The following is a 26,754-nucleotide window of genomic DNA, read 5'->3' on the forward strand; positions in this document are numbered from 1 at the left end:
ATTAAGCGTGAATAATTTTTTTCTTCCAACACACATTAAAAAAGAAAATAACTTCAAAACGATTTTTGTTTTAACTGGTAAAACTTTTTATTTCCAAAACTGTTTCTTACAGACGCAGAACGATCAGGCTATAATATTGTTGCGCAAAAAACGATTACTGCGATGATGCCATTATCATGATTTCAGGCCTCCACATGATCACATTGTTATGTGACAACAACTCTGTAGTATATATCTATGTTATCAGTAGACTTTGTGTCGGAAAACATATTCTAAATTACTACAATGTCACAGGAATCTGATGATGAATTTACATTCAGGGACACCTGTTAGTGTCTTTATATTTGAAGAAGCAAACACACTCTCCTCTGACCTGCTTAGGTGGAGAGAGATAAGCACAGGAAACTATCAGGTATTGGATCAATGCTTATTATTTTCACATTTCATGTCTTCGTGTTCACACGAGTTTCAAGCTTGGCTTAGACAACAAGATCAATTTGTGCCGTGTGTTTGGATGTCTTGAACAAGAATTGGTACAATTCCACTCAGAACCGCCGTAATTTGTACACTGGAGGTCAAAACAATTGATCATGTTTCCAAAACCAAGAGCTGTTCAATAATAAATATTTTATCCCTGTGCGTGTCGATAAATGACTCCCCAACAATGATGTGAACACATTCTGGATCTCAGTGAGGATATTGATGGGTTGTTTATGAGCAGCTGATGCGAGATGAATTGGTTTTAGTGGAGGGGCATTCGCTCTGTGTGTTGGCCGCTGCCCATAATCAGGCCTTGGATGATTGACAGCTGGCTGTCTTTAACCTGTGACCCAAAATTGCAAAACACAAATGAAGACAGAAACCCTATTGCTCTAGTTTACAGCTGTATGTCTTGCTTCAGTTTGTCTTTATCAGGTTCATAAGGCTGATTTAACCTTGACATGATAATTAATTACTTTCAGCCTCTGTAATGTTCATGTTGTTTAATTTAATGCTAAAATACTCAAATCGTGGCACCGGCACCTCATAGAGGCACTTCCGGTGGCAACATACGAGCTGCCAAGCAGTTGCCACTAGTTTAGAGGCTCTAACAATAGCTTGGCAAGCTCGACCAGCAGCAACAACAGCGCTGTAGCTGTTCATGATTAAATATGACTGCAGATTTAAAAACACTGACAGTAACACAACCATCATTTCACTCACCACATGCCTGTACAATGATGGTGCACTTCTACACTGCCATCATTGAGTCCATCCTTTGCTCCTCCATCACCGTCTGGCACGCTGCAGCCACTGCCAAGGACAAGGCCAGGCTGCAGCGCATCATCCGCTCTGCTGAGAGGGTGATTGGCTGCAATCTGCCGTCCCTCCAGCACTCTTTCGCTTACAGGACTTGGATGCGGGCAGGGAAGATTGCGGCTGACCCCTCTCACCCTGGACATAAACTTTTCGAGTCCCTTCCCTCTGGCAGGAGGCTGAGGTCCATCAGGACCAAGACCTCCCGCCACACAAAGAGTTTTTCCCGGCAGCAGTCGGGCTCATCAACAGAGCCCGGGTCCCCCACTGACTGACTCTGTCTCCCCCAGGACCTTCCCTTCTCTCCCCTGCACATCTGTCCAAACCGCACATTCAAAGTCACTCGCCACTTTACTCATCACCTGTCACTTTCAACATTCATTACCTCATTCTGTGCACTTTACTTTACCTTTACTCTTCTTATTAAGTGTGGCTTCAGCCGCATGGGGTCATAGACCCCATGCTGCAAGCCAACTTCATGTTCTCCTGCGGGCAAAACAAAAAGGATTTAAAAAGGATTTTCATCAGTTCAGTTAAATGCTTTTGGGCTTCAACACTTTTCATCAGGTAGTTTTCTGTATATGTTCATATATATTGCACTATTTTCATATATATTCAGCTGTTTTCATATATATTCAGCTGTTTTGTTATTTTCATATATATTCATCTTTTTTTAAGCTCTCTCTCTGTCTCTGTCTCTGTCTCTCTCTCTCTCTCTCTCACCCTCTCTCTTCAGAACAAAAACATCCCTCGTGCAAACAAATACACACCTATTCCAGCACATCATGATCGCGTTAACTTTCGGCCAATTCCCATTTTTACTATTTTGATCTTGAACGCATCACAGTTGAATTGAATGAACCTGGTACATTGGCTCCTTTTCTAAACAGGACGACGTCGCTGAGACCCTGTGGTGCCGAGGCAGATAGATAATAGATACTTCTCTGATTAAGTTAGTTATGAGCTAAGCAGGTGCCAACCGTCTGATGACAGAGAGAGAGCAACGTTACCGGTTAACATTGTCGATTTCAACAAAGTGAGCGGAGACTATAGCGCATTAATGCCGATCTCCCGATCTTTTTTATTACCCCTAATACATATCATATGTATCTTTCACTTGCCAGATTGGACAACACGAGGCAGGAAACCCAGTTGTCATTCATAGTATAATTGAAAAATAAACATTATGCTGTAGAATATAGTTATACCTGTTGCTATCGCAAAAATACACCTAATTATTTTTTTTAATCAGGTAGTTGCACCCGGTAGTGAAAGTGGAGGCTATAAGTGGTCAGAAGTGTCAAGTTTAGACCATTTCCTTCTTTCCTCCCTGTTTAACCCTCTCTCTCTCTCTCTCTCTCTCTCTCTCTCTCTCTCTCTTTCTCTCTCTCTCTCTCTCTCTCTCTCTCTCTCTACCTCACACGAGGCGCACGCACACACCTGTTCACAGCCCCATAAAGTTGTACACATTTTTAAACTTCAAACAAAAAAAGCAGGTCTTTGCTATGGGAACCCGTCTCTATTCGGATTCATGTGCCAAACGCCGCACTTTCCAGACTAAACAATTCTTATATTATTATATTATATATATAAGTTTTCCCACTTCTGGAAGCTTTTTCTTCTTTCTCTGGTTGCCATGGCAGCGCCAGGGCTGGGCACAGGTTGTTGTCATGACATCGGGGTTCAGAGGCAGAGGGGAGGGAGGACTTAACCGAGCAGTTGGTCAGACGTGTTAAAGCTGATTTAGAAATAAGAGCGTAACTTTAGTTTAGAAACTAAAGTTACGCCCTTATTTCTAAATCAGCTCTCCCCAAAAATAAACCTTTATTGGCCCGGGAACACTAAAGTAAGAGTTTCTTTCATGTCTCTCCTTATAAATATGGTACTATAGGATTTATAATACTGACTCAGACACTGACAGACTGACTGTCACATTGACCTGGGAACATCATTGCTCTAAAAAACGAACATATGTTAATCAAGTCTTCCTAACGCTCCATATGATATCTAAGCAATAAGGGCTTTTTAAGTGTGTTTTTTGGGTGATTTTTGAATAGTTGTTCGCCAGCATTTACTCCATATAATCATCGGCAGTTAATAATTGTAACTGCCGATGTTTGAATTCATCACCATGGCAACCTTTGACATGAGGGCACTTTAACAGACACACAGACACTTACACACGCACAGGACTTCTCCCTCTGTCTCTATCTCTGTCTGTCTCTCCCTCCCTCTCTCTCTCTCTCTCTCTCCCTCTCTCTCTCTCTCTCTCTCCATCTGTTCATATATATATTCCACTATTTTCATATATATTCAGCTGTTTTCATATATATTCAGCTGTTTTGTTATTTTTAAATATATTCAGCTTTTTTAAGCTCTATTCAACTATATTTCACTATTTTCATATATATTCAGCTGTTTTATATACATTCAGCTGTTTTCATATATATTCAGTTGTTTTCATATATATTCAGCTGTATTATATACATTCAGCTGTTTTCATATATATTCAGCTGTTTTGTTATATTCAAATATATTCAGCTTTTTTAAATTTATTTTTTTAGCTTTTTTAAGCTATATTCAACTATATTTCACTATGTTAAGAGATATTCATCATTTTTTTCAAATATTTAAGCTTTAAGCTTCAGCTTTTTGCATTCCAACGCATTTTCCATAGGAAATGCAATTTCTAGTTATTATTCTATTAAGCTTTTTATGAAAATTAAAATGAATGGGATCCAATGGGGAAAATCTTCAAATCTTCTTTAACTTTAATCAACTTTAACAGCTTACAGCTTCTGCATACATTCAGCAAAAAACACCATTTAACTTTTAAAATGTTGACAAAACCTTCAGCAATCTTTCTATAATTTCAGATTTTTTAGATATTTTATACTATTTAAACTGTCTGCGTTTTAGTTTTATGTTTTTTTGCCGCCTTTTCTCTCTTTAACATGGGTGTGTATTGCGCAGCTCCGAGTGCGTGATGTCTTAGAGGGAAGACCGAAGTCAGATCTTGAAGATTTGTTTTTAAAAATTTGCCCTAAACTCCGTACCGTGTACTCTTTGGGCATAATTTATAACTCAAAACGTCTTCTGTCATAAACTGCGGTCGATAGGAATCCAACAGATTCAGACGTCTTGAAATCGGACTGAATGCAAGAGCAAGTCCACCTCGCTCTGCCATCCGCCGCCATGTTAAATCTTCCTCCAAAGCCACGTCTCCCCTGAAGCTCGTACCTGATTTGTAAATCGCCTGTACAGACACATGTTTTATTGTACGGACTCACCAGTCACAGTAACTGTCTTCCTAACACTCTATATGCGATATCTAAGCAATAGGGGCTTTTTAAGTGTGTTTTTTGCGTGATTTTTGGATAGGTGTTCGCCAGCATTTACTCCATATAATCATCGGCAGTTAATAATTGTAACTGCCGATGTTTGAATTCATCACCATGGCAACCTTTGACATGAGGGCAGTTTAACAGACACACAGACACTTACACATGCACAGGACTTCTGTCTCTCTCTCTGTCTCTCTCCCTCTCTCTCTTTCTATCTGTTCATATATATATTCCACTATTTTTATATATATATATATAAATATGTATATATATATATATATATATATATATATATATATATATATATTCAGCTGTTTTCATATATATACAGCTGTTTTGTTATTTTCAAATATATTCAGCTTTTTTTTAAAACTATATTTCACTATGTTCAGTATTTAGATGATGCAGTTTTCCTTTCAACTTTTTCAATTCTACATTTACACAACAAGGATTTTCAACAGTTCAGTTTAATGCTTTTTGGCTTTAACACTTTTCATCAGGTAGTTTTCTATATATGATCATATATATTCCACTATTTTCATATATATTCAGCTGTTTTCATATATATTCAGCTGTATTATATACATTCAGCTGTTTTCATATATATTCAGCTGTTTTGTTATATTCAAATATATTCAGCTTTTTTAAATTTATTTTTTTAGCTTTTTTAAGCTATATTCAACTATATTTCACTATGTTAAGAGATATTCATCATTTTTTTCAAATATTTAAGCTTTAAGCTTCAGCTTTTTGCATTCCAACGCATTTTCCATAGGAAATGCAATTTCTAGTTATTATTCTATTAAGCTTTTTATGAAAATTAAAATGAATGGGATCCAATGGGGAAAATCTTCAAATCTTCTTTAACTTTAATCAACTTTAACAGCTTACAGCTTCTGCATACATTCAGCAAAAAACACCATTTAACTTTTAAAATGTTGACAAAACCTTCAGCAATCTTTCTATAATTTCAGATTTTTTAGATATTTTATACTATTTAAACTGTCTGCGTTTTAGTTTTATGTTTTTTTGCCGCCTTTTCTCTCTTTAACATGGGTGTGTATTGGGCAGCTCCGAGTGCGTGATGTCTTAGAGGGAAGACCGAAGTCAGATCTTGAAGATTTGTTTTTAAAAATTTGCCCTAAACTCCGTACCGTGTACTCTTTGGGCATAATTTATAACTCAAAACGTCTTCTGTCATAAACTGCGGTCGATAGGAATCCAACAGATTCAGACGTCTTGAAATCGGACTGAATGCAAGAGCAAGTCCACCTCGCTCTGCCATCCGCCGCCATGTTAAATCTTCCTCCAAAGCCACGTCTCCCCTGAAGCTCGTACCTGATTTGTAAATCGCCTGTACAGACACATGTTTTATTGTACGGACTCACCAGTCACAGTAACTGTCTTCCTAACACTCTATATGCGATATCTAAGCAATAGGGGCTTTTTAAGTGTGTTTTTTGCGTGATTTTTGGATAGGTGTTCGCCAGCATTTACTCCATATAATCATCGGCAGTTAATAATTGTAACTGCCGATGTTTGAATTCATCACCATGGCAACCTTTGACATGAGGGCAGTTTAACAGACACACAGACACTTACACATGCACAGGACTTCTGTCTCTCTCTCTGTCTCTCTCCCTCTCTCTCTTTCTATCTGTTCATATATATATTCCACTATTTTTATATATATATATAAATATATATATATATATATATATATATATATATATATATATATATATATATATATTCAGCTGTTTTCATATATATACAGCTGTTTTGTTATTTTCAAATATATTCAGCTTTTTTTTAAAACTATATTTCACTATGTTCAGTATTTAGATGATGCAGTTTTCCTTTCAACTTTTTCAATTCTACATTTACACAACAAGGATTTTCAACAGTTCAGTTTAATGCTTTTTGGCTTTAACACTTTTCATCAGGTAGTTTTCTATATATGATCATATATATTCCACTATTTTCATATATATTCAGCTGTTTTCATATATATTCAGCTGTTTTATATACATTTAGCTGTTTTCATATATATTCAGCTGTTTTGTTATATTCAAATATATTCAGCTTTTTTAAGCTTTATTCAAACGTTCAGCTAATATTCTGCGCTTTTACATTTTTCATATTTTTTCAAATATTCAAATTATGAAGCTTTTTATGAAAATAAAAATAAATGGTTTCCAATGAAAAACATCTTAAAATCCGCTTTCAACCTCTTCAGCTCCAAAAGCCTAAGGCTCTGCCATGCTTTCAGCTAGAGACACCATTCCAAGTTTAAAATGTTGACAAAACGTTCAGCTATTACCGCATATCTCTGCTGATTGATATTTTTTATACACGCACACAAACAGACACACACACACAAACACACAAACAAACAGACACACACACACACAAACAGACACACACAGACACACAGGAAATGGGCTGACTGTGTGTGTGTGTCTAAGTCCGCGCGTGTGTGCGTGTGTAATTACGGTCACGAGAACATCATTTCTCCCCAGTAACAGCAGACTCATTGGGTGAAAGGTCAATCCAAGTTCAGGTTAAAAAAAATGAACTTGACCTTTCAACGAACCTTCTGCCGTTGCTGGGGGGAATAGACAACACAACGAATCCGATAAGGCTCTTCCCATAGAAGAAGTCTGATTGGCTCTTTTTTTATTTGGCTTTCGGTTAAGTGCTTTACAGCGGCTCCTTCCAGCCTCTTCGACTCCTGTCTAAGGTAAGTGAGTGGCTGTTGACTCATGAACTACATATTTAGCGAGCGAGCTAACTGAACTGCTTAGTCTCAGTGTTTTTAGGTTGTACTAGGCTGAGATATAAGAATGTTTCAATGGATTTTAATCTTTGGGACTAATTGTGACACACACACACACACACACGCACGCACACAAGAAATTGCTAAAAAAAAAAAAAGGATTAAAAAAAAGTAATATAATTGCTAACAAGATATCTCAGTCAGCAATCATAATTTCCAAAAAGCGGTCATCACTCTTCTTTTAGATGAACTGAAAGCACTATTTAATAGGAAATAATATAGTTTCAAATTGTAATATGCTAAAAGGCAACCCATTGTGACAAGAAATGTTACAAATGTTATTTTTAAAAACTGTTCTAACTTATCCTTTAATTAACTTTGTGTTTATTATATTATTTCAGAATGGCATTACACAATCTTTTGTGGACGAAGCCACCCTCGCCATATTTTAAACCCCCACCTATCCACCTATGTGTGGTAGGTGTCAAGGAGCAGGGAAAGGTCGTGTCGTGGGAGTTCGATTCCACTGGTGCGAGGCCCGTCGCAACAAAATACAACGTTTTGGCAACTGTCTCGGATGGCAAGTCGGTGGCCAAAATGACCGTTTATGAAGAATTTACCAGCAAATTTCATGTAGGGGGAAACTATATAATAAGGGGGCATACCCTTAGAGGGCAGTCTCCACCATACATGATTAATATCTCGAGGGAGACCATGTTCTTTCGGAGCGCTCCCATCGAAGTGAGCAAAAACCTCAAAGAGCAGGCGGATGCGCTCATCTGTCCCGTCTCCCCACTGACCCCCCTCACCACCTGCAGGGACATTGGGGGTTTTGTGACGGTGAAGGGGGAAGTTGTAGAAGTAAGTACATTTTTCGATGATGGTAGTGTAAATATGGGGAAAAGTTTAAGAATTGGTGCATATTGGAATACAATTTGAATTAACACAAATATCCATCTTCTTCAGCTGTCCACTGTGAAAAAAATTACAAAAGAAAGAGACACATTCCCTTTGCGCAACATAACGCTGCAGCAGGTGAGAGAGAGAGAGAGAGAGAGAGAGATTGATTTTTCAAAAAGACGTTTATTGACCAGAAGACACACAAACAAGCATCTCAAATGGTTCAGCCCCAAAAATCGATACATTAATAAATAAACCAAATAAAAAGCCTTCCACATAAAATCATAATTGTCATTTTCAGAACTGGCTGAAAGCCGTCACCATGTCCATAGTTCCAAATAGTTCAGTGTGACTATGTTAGGAAAACACACAGAGTCCTTGCTTTACCTGTTTTTCTTTTTAACAGTTTTACCTGCCTCTTTAGCTGCTGCTTTCTTCAGCTCAGTCACATACTTTGTAAGGCCTCTTTAGCTGCTGCTGCTTTCTTCAGCTCAGTCACGTACTTTGCACGTACTTTCCTCCTGTCTAGAGCATCAAAGCCCAGTCTCTTAAATTTGGCCACAGATCGTATGAACTTGTTGGAGTCACTGAAGTACTCGCTTAGCCTTACTGTCTTTCCAAATGTCTCGTCCAGAAAAATGTTTATTGCTTCTAGTGAGTATGTGTCTTTGGGATCTAGTGCACTGGTCCCACTAGACACTGGTGAGCTTGACTCCTCCATGGGTTCTCCACCCGGCTGCTGGCTCTCAGAGAGCGCCTCGGTGCTCGTGGAGGCCTCTTCCTCCATGTTGTCCTCTACCTCATCGCTGGTGTTCTGTCGGTCCTCCTTCAGTTCCGGAGTGGCATCCGCAGCCGCGCTGGAAGCAGGCACCTCCTCCTCCTCTCCACCTTCTTCAAACTCGGCCGGTCCGCAGGCCGCGAGTCTGGTCGTCTCTTCCGCCGTGGGTTCCGCCGCGGGTTCCACCGCGGGTTCCGCCGGTGCCCTCGCAGAGCCGACCTTCCTCCCACGCGTGCACCCGGCGCGCTTGTGCCCCACTTTCCCGCACTGAAAGCAGCGCTGGCCCGAGCTGGCGTACAGGACATAGATGCAGTCCCCGTGTTTCACCCTGAAAGACACGTCCAGGCTCTGAACAGGCGGGTCCAGGAACATGAACCCCTGCCTCCTCAGAGACTGGACGTGCCTCCGTTTGGGATCTTTGTATCCCAGCCCGACGATCATCAGCCCACTGGCCATTTTTCCATATTTCCTTAACCCGTTAACGATCGCCTCATTTGGGATGAACGGCAGGACGCCAGACACGGTGATCCTCGTGGAGGCCGCCGACAGCAGGGACACCTGCACCCGCACGTCCCCGATCCGCACGCCGCTCCCCATCAGCTGCTGCACTAGGTGTTCCTCCCTCAGGAACGCCACCACGGCTCCGTTCATCTGCGACGCAAAGATGAGTTGCTTGTAGCCGACCTGCTCTGCCACGGCCAGCAGCACCTCCTACACCGTCACACTGCTCCACAGCGGGACGACCCGCACTCCCTGCCGCAGAGACGGAGGCGGTGTCTCGGAGGACGAGAACCCCGCAGGAAACCTCCGGTCACCCGACCGCGACGTCAGCCGCCCAGCCCGACCACCTGCACGTACGGCAGATGGTCAAACTGCTCAAAACCCGATAAATAAAAATAAACCGGGCTACAAACAAAACACCTTTCAAAAACTGCGCGCCACTTGCACATCCTCCTCTCACTCCCACATAACCGGAAACGGAAACAGAGAGAGAGAGAGACAGAGAGACTGTGTCATACCAAGAAGGTATGACACAGTAATTGTACACACAGACATGTAAAATATTAACTTCACAGGGAGAAACACAGGTACCTGTGTGCCTGTGGAGGGAGGCGGTGGAGCTGAAGCTCCAACTTGGGACGCATATCCAAGTGTCCCACCTAAAGTCGAGCAGCTCGGACTATGGTGTCCGAATGCAAACAACAACTTTCTCAATGGCTGAGGTAAGCCTACTTGGTTGTTGCTGTTGTGTTTATTATATATATATATATATATATATATGTGTATATATGTGGTGTGTATATATATATATATATATATATATATATATATATATATATATATATATATATATATATATATATAATAAACACAACAGCAACAACCAAGTAGGCTATATATATATATATATATATATATATATATATATATATATATATATATATATATATATAATGTATATTATTGTACTGGCATTCATTTTATTGAAACACAAATGGTGAAAACAAAAAAAATATATAAACAATGGAGCCCCCCAAAAATGAACGTACGTTACTTACATATAGTTTATTTAATTAATAAAAAAGTGTATAGGAGTACAATTTATGTTTTGGTTATAGGTGACAGATGGAGAATATCTAACGGGTATACGTTTCTTTCGATAGGAGGTGAACTCAGAAGGAATTGTGGGGGCGTGATGGACGTCGAGGGCGAGCCGGGCACCCTCAACCTACTCCTGGAGGACGGCCGTACGGTCCTCATAAACGAGGAATTGTGGGCTACGGTGGAGGAGGATCTGATTGACCCTTCTCTCAAAGTTTTTATTCAGTTGGAGGGAAACACAGTGCAAAAGATTGAAACAATAGAGATGTAGAAATGTTATACAGTTGTGTTCAGGTTAAATGTACAGTAAAAGTGTTGTGTTATTGTAACTGTATTGTTGTTGTTATTATTAAAATGTCGAAAGTACAACTGAACCTTTGTAATGGTGTGCATTGTTTCATGTAAACTTGCACTGTAACAAAATTATTGTAGAATGTACAGTAACTTGCTGGCAGCAATTAGCAAGTAAGTAGTATATTTCACAGTATTCTTACTGTAAAATGAATATGTATGTAAAATGAAACTTAATATTTTGTTGTTAGTTTCTACAAAAAACAACATTATTTTATGGTATTCTTTAACATACAACATGTTTTAATGTTCCTCTTTCTTCAAGTTACTATGACAATTTAAACATTATTTAAAGTAATTTGACAGTAAAATTTAAGCAGTGGAAGCAATAAAATATTCAGGTCAAAGTGGAAATGTATAAAGACAATTCAAACTGAAAAAAAGTACAATTTCAAACAATAAAAAAGAAGGTATGACACAGTAATTGTACACAGTGAATTATGACTATTAAAAAGGTAATAGCAGAAGTAGTGGAAATAATGACAAAAATCAAACAAATGCTAAAACAGCACATTTTTATCTGCCCCTGACTTTCCATTGTCGCGTTCTGCCAGCTCTGCAATGATTCGATGGATCTGCAGGGTTTTGAAGCCTGCATAAACTCTTTTTTAGCTCACTAGTTTATAATGAAGTATGTAGATGTTATGTTAATGACATGTGTGTTTTTATTAATAATGAATTAAGCTGGCTGACTCTGAATTAAGCGTTGTGGTTGCTGTGGCACTGTACATGTACTACGATGAATGAAGGATTTCCGAGTGCCCCTGAGGGCCTCACCGACCACTCAAGTCAATACTGCTGCGCCATCATGCACTCGTACTGAAGTCCGCAGGTGAGTAGCAATGAGCCCATTTGCTAATGGGCTCATTTAAATGGTATAAATACAGTTTAAGCGTTTAAAAAGACATTGAAATTGGGCTGTAGCACATACATAATTTATACTGAATTAAACAATGAATGGAAAAGTGAAATATTTCCCCTGTAGTTTATATGTCGTGACTAACATGACTCGGCATTTTAATGAACAAATGAGTTAAGATGGCTAAACTACTTTGTCAGTTAGCGAACTAAGTAGTTCGCTAACTGACAAAGTAGTTACGCTTGGTAACTAGTTGGCTTGCTATGTAACGGTAACCCTGCTGACTTTAGCTTAGTTAGATAGCGAGCGAGGTAACGGAATGGGCTCCAATCTTGGACGCGTTTTAGCGAAAATTGCGATAAAACGCCACTTACAATATTGATAAATATGATCGTATCACGTTTTTAACTGATTTAATGGTGTCAAGTTAAGCTTTAACTTCTTACCTTTCAAACGTAATATTGTTTTAATTATTAGAGTTAGCTTTGACTTCACTAGAGCCAGTAAAAGGACACCAACGCCGCTAATATAGCCATTAGCTATTACTAGCCAATCTCGGACGCACTTCTATCCTGGTAGTAAACACTCAGCGCTGCTCTTTTTTTGACGCTATTAACTAGTTGCAATCACCAAAATGCTGTCATCACATCCGGGATTGTAGTTATGTCCTTCACAATAAGATATCACGCTTCGACAACTCCAAACTATGCAATAAAAGCTCCGTAATTTCAATTTGAGTGTATACCGCTACCTTCTGGATGTTTTGTTAAACTCTTCTCGTGTTGGTCACTTGCTAAACACCAGCTGATGCATGACATGTATCAATTATGCACACATATGTTGTATATAAAAATTACTATCATAACACACAATGCAAAGTATAAGCTATATTACAACTAAAAACACCAGTATTCATTGTTAAAACCCTCCTATTACCTTAAAATGTACCAAGATCTTTATCTAAAGAACACCGATGTGTATAAGACATCGCAAACTATTTTATGTTTATCCAGTTTTCTCCATTACATTAGGAAAAGTCATGAAAATATGAAGCAAAAAGAATTATGTCAATCAGATATTTAGAGATGATAAACATTGAATGGTGTCAGATTAAACCCAAAGATAACAGGACGGTTAACCATAGACAAATGACTTGTGTAAATCTTTGAAAATCTTTATTTAAATACAAAAAAAAGAACCTCAGTAACCCGTCAACATTAACTTTAATTTGGATACAAAAATACAAAAAAAGAAAGAAATTTAATTCCACAAATAACATTTAAAATAATGATCGTCCTCATCCAGCTTCTCGTCCCAGCCCACACACACGGTGTGGTACCATGTGTGGCAGCTGTCACACTGGACCCACGACACCAAGCCCTCTGAGCTCTGGGGGGGATCAGGTTCCCCGCACCGACCACACTCCCAAACTGTTGTCGCCATGTCTTCAGGAGTGTGGCCTATTCACAGCAATAAAAAAAGACAATAACTTTGAATTAAAGAAAAGAATTTGATTTTCATTGGTTGGTATACAAAGAAAGTTAACATGAAGTAAACTACCAGCAGACGAGGAGCTGGATGAGGATGGTCCGGCGTCTGCAGGTCTGGAGGCTGTATGAGTAACAGAAAAAGCATAACCATGTTTTGTTCAGTCTTCATCATGCTAATGTCACCATCATGTTATAATATTGTATTTTTTTAGGTTACATAAAGCATTTACAATGGGAGGGAGAGGAGCGACTTTGGGACCCACGGAGGCCACATCCTGCTGCCGATGTTGAAGGCTCTAAAATAATAATCAGATTTTATTAAAACAATACTAAAATTCATACTCATAATGTCTAACTGTCACAATAGTTAATACGTTCAGATTTATACGTGAATTTAAATGCTAAATAGGTGTGTGCTGACCAGGAGACGGGGGAAGGTGATGGCTGTCCACAGCAGGCAGGCTCAATGTTCTGCGGCTGGCAGGCAGCCGGGGACCGTAGGTGGCACAAGAGGGGACGGAGCGGGATGAGGGACCGGCGATGGCTCTAGCCCGAAGTAGCCCTGAGGGACACTGCTCTTCTGCGGCTGGGGCAGGAGCCGCCAGACAGGGTAGAGGAAGTGGCTGCCGGGCCGACCCGCTGCTGCTCTCTGTCCACTCTGGCCAGAGCTTGAGCCGCCCTCCTCGCAGCCCGGTCCTCCGCCTCCTCGATGACGTCGGACATCTCCTGGGCTGTCAGCAACCTGGCCTTGGCTACATTCCTCCTGACCTTACCGGTGTTGCGCTTGTGGCTTATTTCGGCCAGGAGGTCGGCCAGGTCGACTGTAATGCGGCCTGACGTTACCAGGGGATGGGTGAGGTAAGGATTTGGAGGGGGGGAAGGCGGACGTTGGGAGGGAAGAGCAACGTCAGGCCCAGCCCAGGAAGATGCCGATGGGGTTGGCGAAGGTGGTGAGTAGGTACCGCGCCGCGGCCCGGACGGCATGACCCGTGACCAGTCAATGGCCATCGAGTCCAGAGGGAAGATGTCACACTTCCTGAACCCAGCCACAACTACTCTCCGATCCTTCACCCTCTGGTAGGAGTCTCTTAAGACCCTTGAAAACTCCTTTGAAACCAAGAAGGATTGGCTCACTGCCAACAGATCTCCCGTAAGACTCGAGAAATCTGCCTTCAAGGATCGGAAGAAACTCACATCCAAAGGCTGAAGGATGTGAGATGTATGTGGTGGCAGGCACAGGAGAATGACACCCTCCATCTGTGCCGCCCGGACCAGCTCTGGATCCAGGTGGGACTGATGTCCATCTATGATGAGCAGCAGCGGGCGCTCCTTCACAGCAAACTTCAGGAAATGCCCGACAAACCACTTCCTAGACAGCTCACTGTCAATATACCCTGCTGGCGACTTCCTGTAGAGTGCCTCGGGAACCCCTTACTTGTTATAGGGGCCCCCTGGATATCCCCCCTTGTAAATGATGAAAGGGGGGACATTCTCCCCAGCCGCATTCAGGCAGGCCAGGACGGTGATGTGGTCCCTGGTTCCCTGGGCCTGCCTGTATGTTTCGTCCCCCAGGGTACGACGACCTTTCTCCTGGAAGAGTCCAGCTGAAACCCCGTCTCATCGCAGTTGTAAACCTGATGGGGTTTCTCCCTCAACCCGTGCTCCTCCAGGGTGTTGGTGAGGAGCATAAAATACTCCTCTATTGGCCCCCTCTTGATGCAGGATGCCCTCCCACGGTCGATAATGTCTGGGGTCCGGGCAGTCAGGCGATCTCTGTGTCGCTCCCGGAAATTTATCCACCACGTCTGGCCAAGACCGGTTTTGGGGGATGCCTGACCGATTGTAAATGGCCAGAGCGTGGGCCAGGACCTGAGGCTTCGTCAGTGGAAACCCATGACTGGCAGAGGTACTCTACCAGGGAATCCTCATCTGCATGGGTGAGGAATGTCTTCTGACCGGGCCCACAGCCAGAGGACACCCTTCCACTGACTCGGTCACCCAGGCTGGACTTCGGGACCCCAAACTCCTGGGCTGCCTGCCGAACAGTGAGCCTGCCTGCTTTCACCCCTTGTAGGGCCTGCACCATGGCCTCCACTTCCTCGTCTTCCTCTCCCTCTTCCCCATTTGCCGAATGCTCGGCATCTGAAAATACACATTAATTTTGGCACAGTCAGAAATGAAATTCAACATTAGTTTTAAATGTCTTAATGAAGTTGATGAATTCTATAAGTTGCCAGATTACCATGTAGAAATTGCAAGATTACCATGTATAGACACATGGTAATCTCCTCTCCTCCTGGAGAGGGCCAACGAGCTGAACTGTTTCTTCAATAGGTTTAGTTCACAGCCCGTCTCCGTCTCCCCCATCCAACACCCCCCCCAAACACCACCCTCTATGCCCCCCCTGCTGAGCTGCACAATCACTGAGCCCTCAACATCAATGGGCTCTTCCACCCTTCCACCTCCCCTCCCCCCTCTCTCTGTGACGACTGACCAGGTGAGAAGACAGCTGAGGAAACTCAAACAGGGCAAGGCGGAAGGCCCTGATGGCATCACCCCCAGGGTCCTAAAGACCTGCGCCACCCAGCTGTCTGGTGTCCTGCAGCACCTCTTCAACCTGAGCCTGAGGCAGGAGGAAGTCCCGGTGCTGTGGAAGACGTCGTGCCTGGTCCCTGTCCCAAAGAAGTCGTTGCCATCTGGCCTCAAGGACTACCGACCAGTTGCCCTCACTTCCCACGTGATGAAGGTGCTGGAGAGACTGGTCTTGGCCCACCTCAGGCCGCAGGTGAAATCGTCGCTGGACCCTCTGCAATTTGCTTACCAGCCTCATGTGGGAGTGGATGACGCCATCATCTACCTGCTGCAACGAGCTCAGTCGCACCTGGATGGAACCGGTGTCTCTGTGAGAGTCACTTTCTTTGACTTCTCCAGTGCATTTAACACCATTCAACCATTGCTACTGAGTGAGAAGCTGCGGGGGGTGGGGGTAGACTCGTCCACCATCTCCTGGATCACTGACTACCTCACAGGTAGACCACAGTTTGTCAGAATGGGCCGTGTGCTGTCTGAAACGGTGGTCAGTGATGTTGGAGCCCCACAGGGAACTGTTCTGTCTCCCTTCCTGTTCACCCTGTACACCAATGACTTCCAGTACAACACGGGGTCATGCCATCTGCAGAAGTATTCTGATGACTCTGCAGTGGTCGGGTGTATTAAGGATGGACGGGAGGAGGAGTACAGAGCAGTGGTGAGTGACTTTGTGGAGTGGGCCGGTGAGAATCACCTGCTTCTGAACGTGAGCAAGACCAGAGAGATGGTGGTCGACTTCAGGAGGAAGACAACAGCTCCGAGACCTCTGAGCGTCCTGGGAGAGGACGTGGACATGGTGGAGGAGTACAAGTACCTGGGTGTATCCATCGACAGCCGACTGAACTGGAAGGCCAACATCAACGCTGTCTACAAGAAGGGGATGAGTCGACTCTTTTTCCTGAGGAAGCTTCGATCCTTCAACGTGTGCAGCAAGATGCTGGAGTTGTTCTATCAGTCGGTTGTGGCCAGCGTCTTGTACTTCGCCATTGTCTGCTGGGGGAGCAGCATTGGAGCCGGTGACACCAACAGACTTAACAAGCTGGTTAAGAAAGCCGGCTCCATCATCGGCTGCAAGCAGGAGCATTTGGAACAGGTGGTGGAGAGGAGGACACTAAAGAAACTATTGTCCATATTAGACAACTCGGACCACCCTCTCCACCAGCTCCTGCAGGGTCAGCGGAGCACTTTTTCAAAAAGACTCATCACGCTCCGCTGCCACAAGGACCGCTACAGGAAGGCATTCCTACCCTCGGCCATAAGGCTACACAATAAATCCCTCGAGTCCAGATCCGTGGACTAAGTCACACTGTACACTGTACATGTATATAGATATACTGATGTATATATGTTGTGTATGCTGCATACATATATTTTGCATTTTGCACTTTTTGCACATTGCACTCAGTTTACATTTAATTTAAATCAAACCTCTGAATACACTTAATACACTGAATACACTAATTTATCCTCCGAATACACTGCTGTGTTTTGCTTGTTGTGTATGTTTTGCACATGTGTATGTGTATGTGTACATGTATGTATGTATGTATGTATGTATGCATGCATATGTATGTATGTATGTATGTGTATGTATGTATATGTGTATGCGTGTGTATGTATATATATAGATATGTATATGTGTGTGTGTACATATGTGTACATGTATGTGCGTGGGCCACGGGTGGTGTGTATGTGTAGGTATGTGTATGTGTATGTATGTATATAGGTATATGTGTATATGTATATGTTTGTATATATGTATGTGTATATGTATGTATGTGTGCGGATGTGTGTATATATATATATGTATGTATCCATTCCGCTTGCTTGCATGTATGTGTATATATATGTTTATACTTATTTCTTACTTATGTATACATCTGTTACCCGCTGTTCCTGTTATTATTTATTTTATTTTATCATCTGTGTGTTTAACTTAGTTTATGGCATTGGGATGCTGCTAGTACGACAAAGAATTTCTCCTTGGAGATTAATAAAGTACTTTTCATTTCATTTCATTCATGGTCTATACATGTGTCTATACATGGATTTTCAGTTTCCACATCCATCTTTTCTTGATCATCCTGTGAAGGAAAAAACACACACACACATTTCCTACCTTTCTTTCTGCTAGCTATCTTTCTTCTCTCTGTTCTTGTTTCTTTTCTGCTTCTCTCTGTTTGTGTCTCTGTGTCTCCTTCCTTTGCTGATCTTGTTTCTTTTCTACTTTTGCTATCGTGTCTCTGCCTCTCCTTCACTGTCGTCTCTGCCTCTCAAATTTCAAATGTTGACAAAACGTTCAACTATTAGTGTACGCTTTTACATTTTTCATATTTTTTCAAATATTTACATTATTAAACTTTTTACAAAAATAAAAATGAATGGTTTCCAATGAAATACATTTTAAAATCTGCTTAAACTTGTTCAACTCCAAAAGCCTAAGGCTCTGCCATGCTTTGAGCTAGAGACACCATTCCAAGTTTAAAATGTTGACACAACTTTCAGCTGTTGCCACATATCTCCACTTATTGATACTTTTATACTGTCGTAACTGTCAGCGTTTTAGTTTTATGTTTTTCTGCTGGCTTTTCTCTCTTTTACATGAGAGTGTATTGCGCAGCTCAGAGTGCGTGATGTCATACTTAGAGGGAAGACCGACGTCAGATCTTGAAGATTTTTTTTTCTAAATTTGTCGCAAACTCCATACCGTATACTCTTTGCGCATAATTTATAGCTCAAAACGTTGGAAATCTTGTCTTCTGTCATAAACTGCGGTCGATAGGAATCCAACAGATTCAGACAACTTGAAATCGGACTGAATGTGAGAGCAAGTCCACCTCGCTCTGCCATCCGCCGCCATGTTAAATCTCCCTCCAAAGCCACGTCTCCCCTGAAGCTCGTACCTGATTTGTAAATCGCCCGTACAGACACATGTTTTATCGTACAGACTCACCAGTCACAGTATCTGTTAATCAAGTCTTCCTAACACTATATGCAATATCGAAGCAATGTGGGCTTTTAAAGTATCTTTTTTTTTGGTGGGGGGGGGGGGGTCAATAGGTGTTCACCAGCATTTACTTCATGTAAATCTATGTAACTGAAGACCTTTGAAGTCATCACCATGGCAACCTTTGATCTAGCAACCCACAGGTGTTCTTATTAAGGCAGTTTAACAGACACTCAGGCCCAATCCCAATCTCCACCCTCACGGACTCACGGACTCACGGACTTTGAGGCGCGCTCCCGCAAAGTGCTTGAGGGTTTAGGGGTGTCCCAGTGTTACATCGTGGAGTGCCTGAGGGCTCTGTGGCGGACATTTTGAGGCCTTTATGAACCCTTTCCGTAAGTCAACATTAGATGCTGACTTTGCCTAAGGGAATTACCCACAATGCATTGCACCGTGATGTTTAACATGCAGTTCCCAATGGAAGAATGGAGACGTAAATACCTTTCCAACATTATGGAACATAAAAACACATGAATTAGAGGAATGCAAACAGTATATATATATATATATATATATATATATATATATATATATATATATATATATATATATTTCTTTTTTTCTGTACATTTATCATACACTTTACTTTGACAAAAACGAGTGAATAAATAATATAAAATGACTTCTCATCTTATGAGGAAGAAATTTGAACCTGTGAATAAAAAGAATAAAATAAATACATAATTGTACACAATATTTTTAATGTAGTCACGTAATGTTGCAGTAAAGCGCTGTCCCATTCATATTCACAGCAGCTCAAGCCCTCACAGACTCTCACACCAAACCATTTAGCAGCTGACGTCAGTGAGTTCCTGAGGGTTCAGGGCTTGAGGGTTTAGGGTGGAGATTGGGATTGGGCTACAGACACGCACACACAACGCAAATGACTTCTGTCTCTCTCTATGTCTGTCTCACACACACAGACACACGTACACACACAAACAGACACATATACACACACACAAAAACAAACAAAGACACACGCAGACACACAGGAAAATGGCTGACTGTGTCTGTCTAAGTGTGCACGCTTGTGTGTGTAATTCGGTCACGTGAACAAAGTGGAGAGACAGAGAAGTTAATTTGATTGCTAGCATGAAGTTAGCTTGTGTTAAACAATTACTACGGTTGCGTGCACGTTTACGTGTGTTTTATATTGTGTAGTTGTCAACACTGTGATCATTAATAAGGTGGTATGATATTTCATATACATTCGCGTGTGTTCAGTTTAGTAGTTTATTTCCTTAAATCCACAGTCCAGTCTGCCTCTAATCAGTCTGCCTCTAATCAGTCTGCTGGCGCTCACTTAGTCCTTGGTCACCATGACGACGAGAGCACACAGCTGCTTCAAATGAGCCAATCAGTTTAACACACAAACCACCTGAAGTCTTTTTGAGGAGAGACAGTGTCATAAACAAAAGCTATATATTGCGACGTCTTACGGCAGTAGTAGCCACACTTTCAAAATTTCTTGCGAAATTTTCTAGTTATCATTATTGATCGTTACCCCTTTATTTTTCATTTTACTTGCATCGCTACTTATTTACTGCACATTTACTGCGTCTTTACTTATTCTTTTATCCAAATTTTATACTTTCACTTGTACAGTTAAATGTTCCTTGTTGTTGTTGTTATTGTTGTTGTTATTGTTGTTGTGTTTTATGATGCACCCTCCGCCAGGACAAATTCCTCGTTTGGAATAACTTACATGGCAATAAAACATTTCTGATTCTGATTCTTGGGATTTAATGTTTATCGAATCCACCGAGTTGAAATTTAAACTTGGGCGAAAAATTTGCTTTTTCGGAACAATTCACGTCTGTGCATTGACTTAACATGTAATCTCTGCGCGAATAATTTGCAACTCTTTTAGTCTGAACGAACCATTACAGTATGATTCTGAAATTAAAAATCCTTCAAACACAGTCGAGTGGAGGCAAAGATAAATTTTTCACTCTGCTAAAGGACAATTCTGCTTTGCCAACCACGTCTGGAAACACTCACATCCGTCTATAATTTCACCTAAAAGTGAGCGCAAGTAACAGACAGCAAAACTAAAACAAACAATGACAATGAACAACCCCCTGTCTCCAACGGGAGAAGCTGGGTTGTCACCAGACGGAGGTAACTCGCCTCCAGGCCAGATTCCTCAGGTCTATTACTGTTGAAAGGACACGCGGGAGGGAAGGCAACGAGCAGGATGTGACTGGCAGGAGCCTCGACTGGTTAAGGTGGAAGATTGGTGGGAGCAGAGGGACTGATGCGCTCGGAGCCTGGGCAGAAGGTGGCACTATGGAGGAAAATAGAGAAAAGAAAGAGACGAGAAAACTTCTGTTTCTTCTTTTTTAGGGCTGGGCAAATTAACGCGTTAACTCAGCATCCTTTAACAGCTTTAGTTATTTGATCATGCCTTAACTGCATTTTTTTTTTGCATTGGGAGGGGTGCACTTTGCATCTCTCCCAGACTGCGTAGTTCAGACCCGGGCGTCTTACGGCTCTCCCAGTCTTGCCTGGGTGAGGTCAATGAAAAATAAATAAATAATGCAATACGACACCGCTTTTACTTTTGAAAGCAATTTATGTATGTGCTTCTGGAGCCTCACTGACAGGCAGAGTTAATGACTTGCCGACTTGAGCCTGACGTGAAAGCACGTATTGTTATGTAGTTTTCTGTTCTCAGTGAGCTGCTGCGAGCCACTTCACCTCACAAAGCGTTTACCTAGCGTCTGTACTCTCCGCAACAGAGTTTGACAACTTCCCAGCATGCAGTTCTGTTGTATAATTTTATAAATGTGAAACCATGACTGAAGTTCCTATTCCTGACAGCTAAGTTGCCCCGCTCAGTAGGATTTAGCTGAGAAAAATAAATGTTACTGCTTGCTGACATTTATGGCAATGTACTGCAGGTTTGATGGTATGTCTGCCAGGCATAGCGCGAGGCCTGCCCATAGCGCCAGGCCTAATATTAATAGTAACTAGAACATTTTGAAAGAAATTTTGAAAGTGTGGCTACTACTGCCGTAAGACGTCGCAATAACATTTGTTTATTACGCCGTCACTTCAGTTGAAGTGTGTCTACTACCAAACACTTGCACACTTCGAGCACTTACTTTCAGTGCTTAAGGCGCCACACTGACAAAACCCGCAGAATTCAGTGCACTGAAAGTACCTGGATGATGCACTGCAAACAGTCAAAAAATGTAGTGTAAAGCGATGGACACAACTCGCACTAAGCGGGCGCCATCTTGGCTACGTAGCGGAAGGGGAGGAGCCATTTCGCCAGCTTTTCATTTTATTTAGAAAACAATGGCGGACGAGATGGCTACAGTGCCAGAAGCAGGCTATAGACCGTAAATGTAGGTATCAGCAGCAATTAAACACTGCACTGATAATAAAATGTACTACAAACATGCCATTTTCAGCTTATGCTCAGTTTAATAACGGGTTAACATGACAACACAAACGTTTGCCAGTTAACACACGCCGTCTGCTAATTAATGACGTTACGATAGCTATTTAAGCGTGTCATTCTAGAAATAGTTGTAGCTTTCAATCGTCGTTGTGTGTGTGTGTGTGGTTTTTTTTTTTATGTCGTGGTATTTCACATGTCTAGGGACAGACGAGGACACAAGGGCCTTAATCTCGTGGCGATCCCATAATAAATCCCTGTTCACGGGGAAGAAATAAATCCCTGTTCTCCGTGACGGGATTTGAGAAAGTAAAATTACGGTATCATACGGTATCTATATATGGTATATACTGTATCATACTGTAAATGGTTGCCTTAGTTGCTAACCTTGCAATGATCAATGTGGTCATAACTGTGTCATGGATGTGGTTGAGGCGAGATGTTAAAGCAGCATATATTTTCATCAGGGTCTTCATAAAGGAGAGAGGGCTTGGATCCCAAGCTTGTGAAAAAGAGATGGGAAAACCTTGTTCACAAATATGAGGTCAGATTAAGCCTCGTGTCCAATAAAGCATAGTGTACAATAAAGTATTTTTCTTGATCGTAACTTTGCCCCTGCATTTGCACAATGTAGAGATGGCATGGCGAGTGAGTATTTACATGGAGTGTACATGCACGTGCATGCAATATATCATGATTAAGGTGATGTTGTTACTCTTGTTCTTATCTATGTATTGTGCTCAAAGTAATGTAAGCCTTTGGTCAGCCTTTAGTTCAATAACGTATTACAAGACCAATTGAAGTCGCAATGATGTGCAACTCCTGTTTGACTGTCTTTTCATCCGCAGGAGCTCAAGAAACCCGGACGGGTGTGAGCACAGAGGGGAGTGGGGTTACTGCTGCTTCTTGGAAGTGGTATGCCCTTGTGGATGAGGCACTGGGGGCCAGGCCATCTGTGACCCCTCCAGTCCTCTTTGCCTCATCCAGCCGGGAAGTGGCAGGGACCCCCTCCCACCAACCTGTGGTCACACCCCTCCCTGTGGTCCATTCAAGTGGAGTTTCCTCCACAGTGTCAACCCCAAAAAGACGGAGGGTAGACACTGTGGGGGTTGCTGAGCTCATTCAAGCGAATGACAGGACGTTGTCCAGGGTGTGGAAGGAGATGGAGGAGAGGCAGAGGAGATCAGAGAAGGCCAGGGTGAGCGAAGTAAGGGAGGCTGTTGAGCGAGAGTCGCAGCAACACAGGGAGGCCCTGGAGAAAGAGAGTCGCCACAGGGAGATGGTTGGAATAGAGGAGAGGAGATTGAATATTCTCAGAGAGAGTGAGGAGAGGAGAGCGAGGGAGGCAGCCGTCCAAGAGAGGGAAAAAGCGTCAGAGAGGAGAGAGACAGCAGCCAGAGAAGAGCAGAGAGAGTGAGAAAGCCGCAAGAATGAGCGAGGCAGCCGCCAGAGAGGAGCGCCTCCTCACCCTTTTAGAAAAAAATTGCATCTCAAAAATAAAAATAAAGCTTGGTCACTTCAGATCCATGTACATGTCTGTTTATTAACACTTAAACCCTAGGGGGCTGGCCTGTTTTATCTTTCTAGGGAGTCAATAGTGATAACTGAATTACCATACCCTTATCATGTGAGTAGCTGTCATTTGCTAATAGGCGGGCTGTTAGGAGCTCAAACTGAAATGTGCAAGAGATTAGTTTTATTCTTCTTATGAACTGCTTATTAATATTTAAGTTTTAAACTGCATACATTTGAAAAGTAAAGGGTTCAAGGTTTATGTGGGTAGTGTCTTGTGGAAATTTAGAGGCATACTGACACAATAATTAGGTTAAGAAGCACTATGAAATATCACAAACTCATAAATTGTTAGCCAATTATAGGGGAATTCTGGTGTTAAAAACCCCCTATCCAATTTTAATGTGTGCATTTAAATTGTTGTGATCTGGAGCAAAGCACTAAACGGCTATCCTCTGTCTCTTCTCTGCCCCAGAGACATTTCCTGGAGGTTCTGGTACTGGCTGGTCCTCTGCTGCCTTCCCGACATCTGCATCTGGTTCCAGCACCGTTGTACAACATTTGCCTCACCAACGGCACAGTGCAGCACACAATGACCTCCGGCACAAACTGGAGGGTTTACTGGCTGGTCCTCTGCTGCCTTCCCGACATCTGCATCTGGTTCCAGCACCGTTGTACAACATTTGCCTCACCAACGGCACAGTGCAGCACACAATGACCTCCGGCACAAACATCACATCCACCTCCAGGGCCTTCAAGAAGATTGACCGCCGTCTTGAGAATTCCGAAGGACCTCTCCACAACACACCTCGCCTTTGACAGGCAGCAGTTGTAGCGTGCTTGGAGGTGGTTGCGGACAGGCGGGGGGTCATGAGGCTGATGGGTTGGGACAGGCAGGGGTAGCTGCCATCCCCAAGGATACAGTATCATGGTGGAGTGTAAGACTGCTCATAAAATATGGGACCGTTTTTCAGGACCCTGGCATCATGCACTGAGCCTGGATAGCCCACACACACATCAATGAATTTGCATTCATCATCACAGATGGCTTGCAGCTGGATGGAGTTAAAAAGCTTCCTGTTGAAATAGCAGGCAGCATCCTCTGCTGGGGGATTCAGCCTGACGTGGCAGTCGTCGATAGCCCCCACCCCTCTGCTGAAGGCTGCCGACCCAGCTAGACGGCCAAAGCGGGCACCTAGGCGTGGGAGTTCCTCTCCTGTAGGGTGGCGGACAACTGTGTACAAGAGCGCAGTGATCTGTGCACTCATCCTGTGCACCACCCGGTGAACGGAGGCCCGGGGCATGTCGAAGGCCCTGGCTACCACCCGATAGGAGGTGGCGCTGGCAAGCCAGAAAAGAAAAACTGAACAGGAGATCTCGGGGCCCAAACATGGTCACAGTCAGTGCCTAGCACAGCCATGAGGGCATTGAATGACTCTCTGGTGAGCCTGAAGTCCACCCTTATGTCACTGTAGCCATTAAAAAACAATGCCAGCAGTGGCATTGCAACATTGATCTGGCAGCGCCGCCTGTGGCTGGGTGGCTGCTGAAAAGTGTGTGGGGAGGGGAGGGAAAGGGAAGATTATAATAATATGTAAGTCATTTAATCAATAATGTGTTGTCCCTTGAGGTTTTCTAGTCTTTTATTGCCTTTTCTGATTTATACTAGAATTGATGCATGTTTGTAATAATTAATACACCTGTGTGTTCAATTGATAATTGATTCCTGTATCAGGGTAAACTTAACTACATAAGAAATGGGTGTATGTGTATAAAAGTACAGTCAGTCAAGGTAGGCCTATTATATTACTGTGTGAGTTCAAGCAGATGATGCCTATGATTTCTGTGGATAATTCTTAAAACTAATACAAATCTAGGGACAAACTTGTTTTATTTCCATATGGTGTGTATGTGGATTACAAAGAAGAAGGCTACTTCTGATAATTTAGCATGCCTACCTAGGAGAAGTTCATTGCAACTATTACATTACTATTATTCACCCACATGGTTACCAACTAGTCACCTTCGCGCCACTTTCCTAACCCCTCAATCATTATTAAGCAGCACATCTGGGCTGTAAATTGGCTCGCGATCTACTTGGACTCCACTTTGTTCCGTTTGTGTCTGCATGTTGAAAAGTTTTTGGAATAGTTGCGTATTTATTTCTCTCTTTTGTTGGCAAGAGCCCAAGCAAGTGAGCGAAGATGGTGGATTTCGGCTGATCCACCATAAAGTGCAGGACCCTAAACCAAGTTGCAACCCGGAGCCATGTGGTCATCTCTCCGATGGTGCTGGAGAGCAGCAATGCTGAAATCAGTCTGTGTATTGCTTTTGGGGCGGTTGTAGCTCAGGGGGATGAGTGGTCGTCCCGTTACCACAAGGTAGCCGGTTTGATCCCCAGTCCCCCCACGGTTCACAGTTCTCTGAGCAAGACACTTAACCCCTTGTTACTCCTCTGGCGCCTCACAGGGCAGCCCACTGCTCCTTAATCAAGGATGGGTCAAATGCAGAGAAGAATTTCCCCTAGGGGATTAATAAAAGTGTATGTTTCTTTTATGTGTCTTGTTTATTTCTACATAAAGCTATGCTGTGAAGGTAAGGCAAAATCACAAATTTCTATACCATCTCGAGTAGAGCAAGAAGGCGGGCAGATTTGCGGACGTCACTACCAGCTTAATTTCGCGGGTGCCGCGAACATATTTGGTTTGTCACTTCTGTGTTCGGTAGTAGACACGGCCATGGTTTGTGTGTTAAACTGATTGGTTCATATGAAGCACCTGTGTGCTCTTGTCGTCATGATAACCAAGGACTGAGTGAGAGCCAGCAGACTGATTAGAG

General features: G+C 42.6%; 1 protein-coding gene and 1 long non-coding RNA gene across 3 annotated transcripts in view; one reads left to right on the top strand and one right to left on the bottom strand.

Annotated features, from left to right (window-relative positions):
- Positions 1 to 26,470, top strand: part of LOC137783415 (uncharacterized) — a 53,200-nt gene extending 26,730 nt beyond the window's left edge. The window contains exons 1-2 of one of the 2 annotated variants that reach the window (XM_068573311.1): positions 22,096 to 23,602; positions 24,392 to 26,470. In XM_068573311.1, the coding sequence (XP_068429412.1) occupies positions 23,213 to 23,602; positions 24,392 to 24,634 (633 nt within the window). In that variant the 5' untranslated portion in view covers positions 22,096 to 23,212 and the 3' untranslated portion in view covers positions 24,635 to 26,470. Of the gene's footprint in view, positions 1 to 22,095; positions 23,603 to 24,391 lie in introns of those variants that run through there. The other variant, XR_011077338.1, reaches the window with a different exon arrangement.
- LOC137783416 (uncharacterized) lies at positions 13,289 to 13,696 on the bottom strand. Its single transcript, XR_011077339.1, has 3 exons — positions 13,630 to 13,696; positions 13,470 to 13,520; positions 13,289 to 13,369 (listed from the first exon to the last, which is right to left on the bottom strand). It is a non-coding gene; the product is annotated as an uncharacterized lncRNA (long non-coding RNA).
- Positions 26,471 to 26,754: the final 284 nt, after the last annotated feature.

This window comes from Clinocottus analis, unplaced genomic scaffold, assembly GCF_023055335.1.
Source record: "Clinocottus analis isolate CAN_PGR_092001 unplaced genomic scaffold, fCliAna1.0.p SCAF_13, whole genome shotgun sequence".
Classification (NCBI taxonomy): Eukaryota; Metazoa; Chordata; class Actinopteri; order Perciformes; family Cottidae; genus Clinocottus; species Clinocottus analis.